The following is a 14047-nucleotide window of genomic DNA, read 5'->3' on the forward strand; positions in this document are numbered from 1 at the left end:
CGCCCCCCACCGCAAAAAAGAAAAGGAATCCTTCAGGGCAACACGATATCAGATTTTCAGCTATCAACAAATAGGATGCAACAATTTTACCCATGGTTAGATAATTGAATTTATTCATCTCATCGTGCATCATAAAATACTATTTTCTCAATTGGATATAATACATTGTTAATGTTTTTAGCAAATAACAGATTATGCCTATTTTTTTAAAGCATTCTTATCCTTTAAACATATATATGAAAATATCTACCACTGAAATGATACGATATCTGAGATTTGCTTTCAATATCATCCAGTTTGGGAGGGGAAGATTTGCATGTAATAGCCTAAATAAAATAAGATTGGACATGAGTTGATAACTGAGTTGAGTGATGAGTACTTAGTAGTAGGTTATACCATATACTCTGCTGATGCTGCGTCGCTTCAGTTGTGTCCGACTCTGTGTGACCCCATAGATGGCAGCCCACCAGGCTTCCCATCCCTGGGATTCTCCAGGCAAGAACACTGGAGTGGGTTGCCATTTCCTTCTCCAAGGCATGAAAGTGAAAAGTGAAAGTGAAGCCGCTCAGTCCTGTCTGACTCTATCGACCCCATGGACTGCAGCCCACCAGGCTCCTCCGTCCATGGGAGTTTTTAGGCAAAAGTACTAGAGTGGGGTGCCATTGCCTTCTCCGACCATATATTCTAGTTTTGTATAATGTTTGAAATTTTCCTAAATAAAAAGATTTAAAAACAAAAATCCCAACACTCTCCAAATACTTCTTCAGGACAGTGAGAGAACAAATGGAGCATAATGAGTTGCCTTTGGAGTAAAATGCAAGTGGGGATGAAATGGAGAAGTCCCTTTTTTGCTTGAGAGATCCTGTTTTGGAAGCAAACTTACATACCAAGTTCTTTCTCCTCCTGGCTGAGACAAATTTCAACCTGCCCATCATAACCAGAAACATGAAATGAAGATACTCTGGCAACTCCACCCTGTTGCTTCAGCAGCAGTAAATTCTAAATCAGTGTAGAAATTCTAAATTGGCAAGGCTCAACTGGGGCTGGATTTATACCTATAGCCTCTTGATGAAAGTGAAAGAGGAGAGTGAAAAAGTTGGCTTACAGCTCAACATTCAGAAAACTAAGATCATGGCATCTGGTCCCATCACTTCATGGGAAATAGATGGGGAAACAGTGGAAACAGTGTCAGACTTTATTTCTGGGGGCTTCAAAATCACTGCAGATGGTGATTGCAGCCATGAAATTAAAATATGCTTACTCCTTGGAAGGAAAGTTATGACCAACCTAGATAGCATATTAAAAAGCAGAGACATTACTTTGCCAACAAAGGTCTGGCTAGTCAAGGCTATGGTTTTTCCAGTGGTCATGTATGGATGTGAGAGTTGGACTGTGAAGAAAGCTGAGCACCGAAGAATTGATGCTTTTTGAACTGTGGTGCTTTTTGGACTAAATATTCATTGGAAGGACTGATGCTGAAGCTGAAGCTCCAATACTTTGGCCACCTCATGCGAAGAGCTGACTCACTGGAAAAGACCCTGATGCTGGGAGGGATTGGGGGCAGGTGGAGAAGTGGACGACAGAGGATGGCATGGCTGGATGGCATCACCGACTTGATGCACATGAGTTTGGGTGAACTCCGGGAGTTGGTGATGGACAGGGAGGCCTGGCATGCTGTGATTCATGGGGTCGCAAAGAGTCAGACACAACTGAATGACTGAACTGAACTGAACTGAAAGAAAAATTATATTGTTCTCCAATCCACAGGCGATGAGAGTGTAACTCAAAATTTGTTATTCAAATAAAAGCAGTGGTGAATTATGAAAGAAGTATAAAGAAGTCCAAAGTTATGATTTTGCTCTGATTAATACTTGGGTGCAAACATGTAAGTATACACACACACAAAGACATGTATGTTATTGTCTCCTTTCCTTGATTCCCATGCTGCACTGCTGGTACACTAACACCTACCTGCTCGTTCTACCTGCTGGGTCATCCAGCACTAGCCCCAAAGCGTTAGTCACTCAGTCGTGTTGGACTCTCAGCGACCCCATGGACTGCAGCCCTCCACTCTCCTTTGCACATGGAATTCTGTGCAGGCAAGAATACTGCAGTAGGTTGCATTCCCTGCTCCAGGGGATCTTCCTGACCAGGGAGCGAACCTAGGTCTCCTCTATTGCAGGCAGATTCTTTACCATCTGAGCCACCGGAGCCCAGCTATTTTATTTTTTAGATTTTTTTTTTTCTGTGGGGGCCATTTTCAAAGTCTTTTTGAATTTGTTACAACATTGCTTCTATTTTATGCTTTGGCTTTGGCCATGAGGCATGTGAGATTTTAGCTTCCTTACTGGGGATAGAACCTGCACCCCCCTCAGTGGAGGGCAAAAGTCTTAACCACTGGACCACCAGGGAAGCATGTGTGCATGTGTGCTCAGCCATGTTTGACTCTTTGTGATCGCAAGGAGTGGGGCCCACCAGGCTCCTCTGTCCATGGAATTTTCCAGGCAAGAATACTGAAGGGGGTTGCCATTTCCTACTTCTCTCAGGGAAGTCCCAAGCCTAACTATTTTTGATGTAGAAATTTCAGAGGGAAAAAGGAAAGCAGATAATAGTTGTTCATCTAAAATCCAAGGGGGATTTGCTCCAGAACCTTGAACCCCTCCCCACCAAGTGGATACCAAAATCTTCAGATGCTCAAGTCCCTTATATAAAATAGCATAATATTTGTATACAACCTACATGCATCCTTCTGTATACTGGGGATAGAACCTGCACCCCCCTCATTGGAATGATCTCTAGATTACTTATAATACATAATACAATGTAAATACTATGTAAATAGTTGCCAGTACATGGCAAATTCAAGTTCTGCCTTTTGGAACTTTCTGGAATTCTTTTTCAAATATTTTAATAGAATCTGTAGTTGGCTGAATCTGCTGACACAGAATCTGCAGGTACAGAGGGTTGACTGTGTGTGAGTCTAAATTCTACCCTTATATTACAGTGGGTTTTCAAACATTTGTAGAATACTTTCTTCCTGAGAATGAGGCTCCATCATCTAATGTCTCATATTCTAGTACTGTCCTAAGTATCAGAAGATATATTGAGCTTTTTCTCCCATTCTCTGCCCACAAAGCTGTGATAAATCAGTTTGTATTACTGCTGCCCTCTGGGACTTTTCTCTGAGTGACATGTGACCTGTATTATGGTCAGTGGTCAATATTTAACAACTGGATCTCTGAAAATAAAGCCCTGATTTTCGGCGTTTGCCAATTCCCGTTGTGTAAATACACCCATTGTAGCCAATTTCAAGCTGTCAATACAAGGACACTGACTGCAGAGTTGGGATGTAATGTATACAGCTGGCTCCGAGAGCCTGTAGTACCAGTTCCAGCACACCACTGGAACTCCTGGTTTGCCCAAGATGGTTCTGGCATCTTTATTAATGGTACCCTCTACCACTCTGTAAGGCTGCTGATGCAAAGGAGACATGGACATTTTGGACACAGTGGGGGAAGGAGAGAGTGGGATGATATGAGAGAATAGCATTGAGACATATACATCACCAACAGGTAAAACAGATAGCCAGTGGGAGGTCAATGTATGATGCAGGGAACCCTAAGCCAGTGCTCTGTGACAACCTAGAGGGGTGGGATGGGGAGCGAGGTGGGAGAGGGGTTCAGGAGGGAGGGGGCGTATGTATACCTAATGCCTATTTATGTTGCTGTAAGGCAAAAACCATCACAATATTGTAAAGTAATTATCCTCTAATTAAGAAAAAAATAAAATAATTTTTAAAAGACTGCTGATGAAATATTATGTGGTCACTGCAAAGAATAAATCACATTTGGGCTACTTCTTCACAGTAGAAAGCTTCCATGAAAGGAAAGAAGACGTGATATCTTCCCTGACCAAACTCATGCTATCTTTCTTCTAAATACATGGTATCTCTTTAGATGTTTTTCATCAAATGAAGGTAGCTGAGGAAATATGAATGGTGAACAGTTTTAACTATGTTCAAGCCTTCTGACTCATACACACAGTTTCAGGACTTATGGAACTGCCATAGCACAGGAGTAGAATAAAGTCATGTAACTGGTTTCAGGCTACACTACAGCTTGGAATCACATGGAAGTAAATATCACACCCAGAGTCTAGCACGGTACCTTGGCCCAAAGGAATAAAAACTGACTGACCCCTGTGCGACCCATGGGGAGTATTAAATCTCAGTTTTCAAGGTCACCCAGGTCAATACTTACCTGATCTCCTTTATGACAGTCCAAAAGAAGTCATCCTGTAGTCTAAACTTTAATACTTTCTGGTAAGTCAATACAACCTGTACTCAATCACATGGGTGAAGGAATCTGTCAGCTGAGAGTATGGCTCTTGGTTCTTCAAAGGGTGGGACCCCAAGGAAAAGTCAAAATAAAATAGCTATCTTTAAATATCTATATAATATAAATTAGATGTGCTGCATTGTCAAGGAACACAGGGTAGAAACTGTGAGATGGATTCTGACTTAGTGTAAGGAAGGATATCTAACATCAACTCCCGTAATTTCTATTGAGTGCCTATGTTTTGATGGAAGACTCACCATACTGCTGAATCTCAAGTCAGCTGAGACTGAGCTTCAAGTCAGCTAAGTCCATCCCTGTCTCTTCCACTCCTGGACTGCTTACTTCAGGCTGTAAAGCAGTTGTTTTTCCGTAAGCCCCAGGATTCCCAGCAACTGGTACCACTTAGGCTGGCTTTAGCTTACAGAGGTCCATGCAGGTCCAGAGTGTCCCGAGCCTCTATCTAAAGTCCTGTGGCCTAAGATTCAGCATAGAGTCAAGGCCAGACAACACCAGAAGGTTCATATTCTGGCCCTGCAGACAACAAGCACCCAGAAGTATCCATCTCATCTTCTGCCAGAACAAAGTTTGCTAGGCTGAGGGTTAAAAAACAACACCTAAGCACTGGATGTGGCTGTTCTGAATTCTGAAGCTTTGTTTGTGCAGCTTTTATAAAGGAAAAGTGCTCCCTTTCCTTATCTTTCTCCTCTCCATGGTGCCTATCTGCCTCACTCAAGGGCTGAGATATCAAACGGTAAAAGATCAAAGGAAGATACTTCCTGTTTTAAAAATAACTTTGTCCTGACACTAGATTAGCAGTAACATAAGTTACACAGCTTTCTTATTCACATCATTCTCAGGCAGGGCCTGCTCGTACTTGGTCTCAAGAGTTGCCATGGAGCCACCTATGAAAGTGACAGTGAGATAAAGACACGACACAGCCATGTGTCCTGCTTCCAGAAACCTCAGAAGGAATTAAGGAAGCTTCCATTTAGGAGATGATGTCAGATCAGGTTGGAGGATACCCTGAAACCCTGTCCACAAAAGTACTCAGTCAGAGCAAGATGGGTTGATGAGAATCCTGAGATTTTAGAAAGATTTGAAAGCCTCTGTGACTAAATAATAGCAAGAAAATTAATATTGAATACCTTTTATAAATAGTAGCTAGTATGAATAGTAAAATATCTTTTGCTCTGCACATATCAGGATATAGGCATTCTACTATACGAGACTTCACCTACATTTCCCACATTTGGTGCTCAAAACCGGTAAGATGTGTGTGTGCATGCTAAGTCCCTTCACTTGTGTCTGACTCTTTGCGACCCTACAGACTGTAGCCTGCCAGGCTCCTCTGTCCACGGGATTCTCCAGGCAAGAATACTGGAGTAGGTATCTATTTCCTTCTCTAGGAGATCTTCTCGACCCAGGGATGGAACTCACATCCCTTCTGTCTCCTGCACTGGCAGGTGGGTTCTGTATGACTAGCGCCACCGGGGAAGCCCTATTTTCCACATTTGGTCCTCACCACTGGTAAGACAGATGCCAGTTATTTGTAGTCAACAAAGTGAGCCTCTGAGAAGGTAAGCATCTCAACTGAGACTGCACTGTGAACAGGTAGTAGAATGAGGCTCCGAATCCAGGTCTGGTGACTCCAAAGCTCCTTCCACTCTAGAACACCACCCATTCATCCTGGGAATCCAAGAGGGTCCTGAGCCTGGTCTCCTGACCCAGCAGAGTCCAAATCGAAGCTCAATTTTCCCGAGTCCTAGAGCCCTTGCTCGGTTTCCTGGAGAAGGATAAACGGAAATTTATTCCTCACAGTCCTGGAATCCAAGATTAAGACACTGGCAGATTCAGTGTCTGGTGAGCTCAGTTCCTAGAAAGCGGTCTTTTTTATTTTTAAGCTTTTTATTTTGCATTGGTGTATAGCTGATCAACAACGCTGTGACGGCTCCAGGTGAACAGTGAAGGGACTCAGCCGTGCATATACATGTATCGATTCTCCCCCAAACTCCCCTCCCCTCCAGGCTGCCACACAACATTGAGTGGAGTTCCATGTGCCACACAGTAGCTCCTTGCTGGTTATCCACAGATAACTATCTTTTTGCTTTTAACCTCTGGAGAATTCTCTGGGCTCGTCCTTATGACCTAATCACTTCTAAAACGCCCCACCTCTTATTACCATTATCTTGAGGGTTAGGATTTTGATATCTGAATTTCGGGGGGACACAAGAAATAAATCTAGAGTAGGACCTATCTCATAGGGAGCTGGGAGTGCTGTAATGAGATAATCCATGTAAAATGTTTTGGTTCCTGGCACAGAGTAAGGGTCCCTTAACATCGGCTACTGTAACCTCCACTAACACATGAATGAGCTTTTTGCCAAAGGTGTACCAACTGTATACACCGATCTCTTCTGCAAGTTTTACAGAACACACTTCCTTTCCCAAAATAATAGGCTTAATGTGGCAGAAAAGAAGGCAGCTAGCTGAAAATGGAGGCAGACTTGGCTTTGAATTCTGGCTCTGCCGTTCACTGACTTCAGGTAGGTTGCTTCAATTCTCCAGGCCTTTCTTTCCCCATCGTATAAATCGAGTGTGGGAGTGCTGACCACATTCTTTTGTAAAGACACATAGAGAGCAATGGGACACACAGCTGTTGCTCAATCATAGCTAAGCTAGTTACTTGGTCAATCAAAGTGACCACTGTAAGTACCCACTATTGTCATAAATCTTTTCACCTTCTTTCCAAACTATAGAGAAATCTGTTAGAGGCACAGATCATTATTTTGATGTAACTGCCTCTAAAAATAACACTCCCTTACCCCTTGGAATCATTGACTGCTTTCAAATACACTCCCAAGGATAAAACATAGTCAAACATACACACATACAATTAGCCATTTCTAAGCATCTAAAAGATCTCATAAATTAAGTAATGAGATACCAAGCTTGATAGCTGCACTATCCAGAGGAAAGAAGGGTCTGCTGAGACATTCTGAGCACCCTATCTAATTCAGAATACTGTCATCCCAAGGCGAACACTGCCCTACACAGTGAAGGTAAAGCATAAAATTAAATGTAATGGAAGTCAAACCTTGATTGCTTTTCATGGTTATTGGTTTGTATTAAAATATACACACACACTATTAAGAGTCAGGCTATCACACACATTTAAACAAAAAACCAACCCCAAACCTGTTAATTAAAACCAGTACTCTTCTTTCCTGACTAATTATGTCTCCAAAAACCATGCTGGATTTTGTTTTATACCCTTGTTGAATGTCCCACATGTTAAAAATTAACAGCACTCTTTCTGTCAAAATTTTTGGTTACTATGCCAAACAAAATATGTTTTGTATTAACGTTGAAATTCACTTGGCCTTTTGGGGAAAAGTGGTGTTCAGGTCCCTAATGAATCCTGACACCTAATTTAACCACGTAGATACTGAACACTTGGGCACTTAAATTCATAAATCTCTAGTCCAAATGTGCATTGTAGAATTCATAACTTCACTGACAAACTTAGAAATCGGACCACATCCCCGAGGTAGGAATTCTAGAGTGTGCCCCTGCTTTCCATCCTAAGTCTTTTGTTCTTAATTTGCAAAGCTTGTCCACCATCTAGAAGTTCTGATTATGTTTTTAATAAAAACGCATATATAGTCACACCGTTCCAGCCAGAAAATTCTACCTATTTACCTTTATATCCTGGTTTTTCCATTAGCCCGATTCAGAAGTTGGGGAAACTCTAGGTGCCAAAGCTAAATATCCTAATATTTAGGAAAGTGAAGACTTACACTTTGTCAATGGTGGCCAGCTAAAACTGGTAATAGACTTGTGTTTCTTCAGTTTATACCCCACGAATGTGTTAGGTGCATAATGAACTCTCACCCATTTTCTGCTCGAGTTCTATCTGCATGATCTCAGAATCCAGAACTTCTACTAGGAGGCTGCAGGCACTGCTCCAGCCCTTATTCCCACTTGTTGAAGAGGGCAGCTCACATCCTCGAGTCTTCTGATGACTCTCAAATATTTGCCTTTCTATAGCATAGTGTTTGCTGGCTCAAACAGCAAAAAAGTTATCTCCTTTGCATTTATCTCCTCTCTTCAGTAGTATGGCTCATCTACAAGTATCCTTAGGGTCTAAAATATCCAGGATTTCAAGGCAACAGCTCTATACTTTTTTGTGCCATTTCTGTTCCTTCTCCAAAAAGTATATATTCATCAGTTTCATCAAAAATAAAAGAGTTATGTACAAAATTGTTGCTGCTGCAGTGTTTATGATGTTTAGAGACTCAAGCTGCAGTCTAAAGCTACTAGAGACAGGTTAAATAGATTACGGTGTATCTATATAATGGAATATTGGGAATGTAATACAACCACTACAAATGACGCTTTAATGCTGTAAGAAAATGCTTTTACTAAGATTTTCAAATAAAAAAGGGTAAGTTGGGAGTTTGGGATTGATATATATAGTACTATATTTAAAATAGATAATCAACAAAGACCTACTGTATAGCATAGCTGGTGGTGTTTAGTTGCTAAGTTGTGTCTGACTCTTGTGTGACCCCATGGACTATAGCCCACCAGGCTCCTCTTTCCATGGAATTTTTTTTCAGGCAAGAATACTGGAGTGGGTTGCCATTTCCTTCTCCAGGGGATCTTCCTGACCCAGGGACCAAACCTGTGTCTCCTGTGTTGGCAGGAAGGTTCTTTATCATTGAGTCACATGGAAGCCCACTGTACAGCATTGGGAACTATTGATACTTTGTAATAATTTATAATGGAAAAGAAAATGAAAAGCAATAGATATATGTATATGTAAAACTGAATCACTTTGCTGTATATCTGAAACTAATATAACATTGTAAATCAACTATGCTGCTGCTGCTGCTGCCAAGTTGCTTCAGTCGTGTCCGACTCTGTGCAACCCCATAGACAGCAGCCCACCAGGTTCCCCCATCCCTGGGATTCTCCAGGCAAGAACACTGGAGTGGGTTGCCATTTCCTTCTCTAATGCATGAAACTGAAAAGTGAAAGTGAAGGCGCTCAGTCGTATCCGTCTCTTCTCGACCCCCTGGACTGCAGCCCACCAGGCTCCTCCATCCATTGGATTTTCAAAGCAAGAGTACTGGAGTGGGTTGCCATTGCCTTCTCCCAGACATAACCAATTAGATCATATCTTCTTATTTTCAATAAGCAGTCAGCACTTCTCAAATAATTCAGAACATTGATTTCCAGGTATTTATCTCTTATGCTATTTATCCAAATAGATTTACATTGGAATTGAGCACTTTAGAAATGTATTAATAACAAAAATATATTAAACACTTATAACTGGACCACATATGGCTTTCCTTGTCTTCTATATAGATATACTTACTCAATCATTAATTTACTTATAGTAATACCATCCAGACCTATGAATAGTAATAGCCTGAGAACAAAATCCTGAGCATTAACTTCTGACCTCAGAGTTACAGGGTTTAACCAAATCATTTATTCACACACACCTCAGATATGCATTGGTTCAAACTTTGCACCTTTCCATTCATGCGTACCTTTGTTTACTGATTCCCTAATTAAGTCACTAATAATAATAAAGTCAATATGTAAAATTCAAAAAACCCTAAAAACAATATCTTAGAATATTACTAAGGTCTATCTATAGGCTTATTTTTCATAAAACTAAGATGCTATGTCTTTTTTGCAGCAGATCACGTTACACACAAAGATTATGGGCTTACTTGCTTCATGTCAATCCCATATTTATACTTTATCTACTATGCCTGTCCTTCATTCACTTAATTTTTCCATGTTTTAAAGATGGTACATATGGTAGCCAGCCTCCAAGACAGCATCCAAGGATTCCTGGCTCCTAGTACTCGTAGCCTTGCAGTCTCCTCCCATATTAAATCAACTATGGTCCAACATAAAATAAAAATTAAAAAAATCGTATCTTAGTGTGATCCAAAATTACCTTCAGCAAATGGCACATTTTAAACAGCCATTTTCTCTGGGTGATGGTATTTGTGAGCACTTCTTCCTGCTTTGTTTCCTCCAGTTTGTATTATGTAATATTTTTATTGGAACAAGGGTGTTGGAAGTAACTGTGGGACTAGGAGTGTCATAGATAATCAAATAAAACATTTTGGCTTTCTTATATTAGCCAACTCCCACCTTTTTGTAAACAAGAAAGTCAATCTGAGGTGTCTCTGTCAGCTCAGTCTCTTGTCCTATGGGTTAGTGGTGGACAGTGTTTTGCATGTGTGATAACAACTGGCATTTGCCAAATAACTGCTATGTGCCAAGCAGGAATTTACATACACACACACACACACACACACACACACACACACACATATAATACATATCTTATTTAATCCTCAGATCAACCTGATCACATAGTATGATTAGCTCCATCTTATCAATACTGAAACTGAAGCATAGAGGTTAAATAAGTAGCCCCAGGTCACCCAGATGTAATTTAAACTCAAGCCCTCCAGAGTCTGGATAACTCCACCATTTACAAACATTAGGCTCTTGGCATTTTATTAGGACTATAAAATTAGTTTCAAAATATTTGGGAAATGAGCTGACTTCATAAGGTGCTACTTACGTATGCTTCAAAGAATCAGAACACTAAGGAGCATACAAAAGGATTCGCCCTATAGAGACCTTACCGAGACTCCATTGAAGGGCTTTCGCCTCGTCTGTCCCATGGGATGGAAATGGCTACTTTGATGAGGTGGTGGTGATGTCACCTGTACCTTTTTCGTCAACATCAATCAAGTATTCATGTATCCAAGTTGCAAAGCATATGAAAAAAACTATCATCTGTAATAAGACTTCCAACTTAATTGGGGAGATAAGACCAATAACATGCAGGGACAAGGCAAAAATAAAAAATTTTTAAATGATAATAAAATGCTAAGCCATGTGGTAGACTAGATGACTAGGGTGGAAGTTATGAAGAAAGAACTCTCAGCTCTTTAGAATCTTAGCACTTTGAAAGTACAAGAAACAACCCTTGAAGATCATTTCGTGGACTCCAGCATTCCAAGAGGAGATCTAACCTGGTTGAGGCCACACAATTGCTCAGTAGCAGAGACAGGTAAAGTAACCAAGGAAGCTCAATGAAACAGTTGAGTCTTGGAAAAGCTTTCCAAGGATAAGCACAGTGAGTGAGGTCATGGTACTTTTGATGAACAGAGTGGACAAGATTTCCTGGTTTAACAAAATCAACCTGCCACTACTCTGATTTTTAGATTACAAGATTGTGAATAGTCCTCGTACTGAGGGATTAGATTTAATTTTTTTAAATAATCAAAAACTACTGAATTGCCTGTTTCGTTGCATTCATTGTTTTCAAACATGCAGTATTTCAAAGTGTATTGCACTCTACCCAATATATTACTAAATAGAAACACATCTACCCACATATGCATTCCAGGTGCCTATCTGACAGAAGTGATACCTGGCTGTCCTAAAGCACTTCTGGTTCAGATAGAAGCAGGAGTCTGAAGTTGCAGACTGTAAGTAGGAAGTAGTTATTTGTCCAACTTTGATGATTTTATCAACAATACACTCAAATTTCATTTAAAGCATGTAAATACTCTTTGTAATAATTGCTTATGTAAAATTTATCAGTCATCAGAAAATAGAGAGATACTTAAGTCTAAGTAGATTTGTTTTAGATTACCTAAAAAATCAACTGATTGGGCAAATTTTTTCTTTTTTTTTGTAAAAAGATACTTGAATATTAATACACAAGGTATAAGATCCTAAATTAAACCTAATTTCAACTAAGAAAATTTGGTAGTGAACACAGCAGATGTGGCTTAGAACATGTAAAATTTATTTCAGAAACGTTTGTTCAAATTTGAGGAAAAAATAGGCTAATGAAACACCAATTCTGATGAATTTTTTAAAAAGTTGATAAATAAGTATGATCACTAAACTTAAAATACGTACGGTTTTCATTAAAAAAAAAATACAAAACCTATTTCAATACCTGACAAAACACACAGGCATAAATTTATACTTTCTTATATTCTAAATAATGCTTCCAGTGGATTTTCAAGCAAAAGTTAAGCCTCAAGGTTATTTCTCTGCCTTCCTGCAGAGAAAATTGTTAAGAGAGTATATTTTCAATTCCTCAAAAATTATTTCAAGAGGTATGATACACTCAAACATAGACCATTTATGCTCACAATACTACATAAAAACTCAAAGCAGTTCTCTTTGTTATATTTTAGCTATTTACATTTTAAACTCTAATATAGTTTGTTAAAGTAAATCAGAGAAATAAATGAAATGTGGCTTCAAAAGAAGTAAAACAGGTTAATAAATCATAAACAATCAATACTAGTGCATAAATAAAGTCATTTTCTAACAAGGTTCAAAAACAAAAGAAAACAGAAATTCAGGTTTTAGATGCCTTCCTTACAACCCTACCAATCTGCTGTGTGGGTTCAAAGTTCCTGACAAGTTAACTTTGAACCTGAACTTTCAGACTTACAAAACACAAGTATCAGAGTTACTGAGTCCCACAGTTGGGTTAAAAAGCTTCCCAAAGTCTCAGACTTTAACTGAATGCAGAAAAGCTAAGAGTCTAAGATAATAAACAGAAACAGCAAAAAGTGAAGTTGCCAAATATCAAGGTTTTACAGATGAATCAAAAGTATATCTAGCAATTTCCCTGTATGAAACAATAAATAACCTATACGCAAATATGCATGTTTGAATGCAATCACGTTATTAGCATGCATTCTACTTACTTTGCTTTTTTGCCATTTATAAGCTTCATTGGGGAGACCCAGAAAGAGGTAACAAGTTGAAAGAAGTTCGGCTCAGATAAGAAACAGCTGTATACTTGATCTACAAATTTGCATCTCAGAACGTTCAGTGGGGGAGAGACTCTTCTCAAATTAACATATATACAAGCTTTAGATTGTGAAATTACGCATTTCAGCTTTCAGCACTGTATATTACTATTGGAAACCTCAACTCTACCTCCCCATTCTCCGAAAAAAAAAAAAAATCCACCTCCAATCTTCATTGGTCCACATAGTTCCGGCCCACATGGTATCAGTGGGTGTGTCCCTCCCAACAAGTCCTCTCATTGGCTGCGAGGAAACAGCCTCTAATAGGCTGTGATTTGGGGGGCTGTCAAACTCCACGCCTCCAGACCTCGCGCTCGCCAATAGACCCAGGGAGCTGGCGGCTCCTCTGCGATTCAAAGGGCAGGCTGACTGCCTGAGCGCCAACCCCAGAAAGATGAGCTCTCAGAAAAGGACGAGAAGGGCGACGGCAGCTCAGGCTCGCCCCCCACCGCTGCTCGACTCCTACTCCCGGACCGCACCAAATGTTGGCACACGTGCATTTTCCCACCGACAAATTAGTAAGGCGGCCAGCGCGTTTGCCTTCTGCAGAGCCGTTACCCGAGGAGCAGCTCAGAAGCCGAGTCAAACCGGCCCATTTTACAGATGAAAGCAGGAAAGGGATCTGTAGCGCCTGGCGCCCCTGGGGAAAGAATCAGTCCCGTGCGCCCCCTCAAAGCCGTCCCCAGACAGCCGGGGCTGGGATGCCCCGGGCGCGCTTAGGTGCCTGTCCCGACGCTCCTGGGGGTCGCGCCCCGTTCTGCGCCCGCGCTCCCCTCCCTGAGAGACTTACGCGGCCTGTTCTTCCTCCCGGAGTCCATCCTCCTCC

General features: G+C 40.7%; 1 protein-coding gene across 5 annotated transcripts in view; it reads right to left on the reverse strand.

The window, feature by feature from the left end:
* PANK1 (pantothenate kinase 1) overlaps positions 1-14047 on the reverse strand; it is a 104666-nt gene that overhangs the window by 41643 nt on the left and 48976 nt on the right. The window contains exon 1 of one of the 5 annotated variants that reach the window (XM_010838525.1): positions 14012-14041. The exons of 3 other annotated variants lie outside the window; for them this stretch is intronic. In XM_010838525.1, coding sequence (XP_010836827.1) covers positions 14012-14039 — 28 coding nt within the window. In that variant the 5' untranslated portion in view covers positions 14040-14041. Of the gene's footprint in view, positions 1-13116; positions 13991-14011; positions 14042-14047 lie in introns of those variants that run through there. One more of the 5 variants, XM_010838526.1, reaches the window with a different exon arrangement.

Source organism: Bison bison, unplaced genomic scaffold, assembly GCF_000754665.1.
Source record: "Bison bison bison isolate TAMUID 2011002044 unplaced genomic scaffold, Bison_UMD1.0 scf7180017864097, whole genome shotgun sequence".
Taxonomy (NCBI): Eukaryota; Metazoa; Chordata; class Mammalia; order Artiodactyla; family Bovidae; genus Bison; species Bison bison.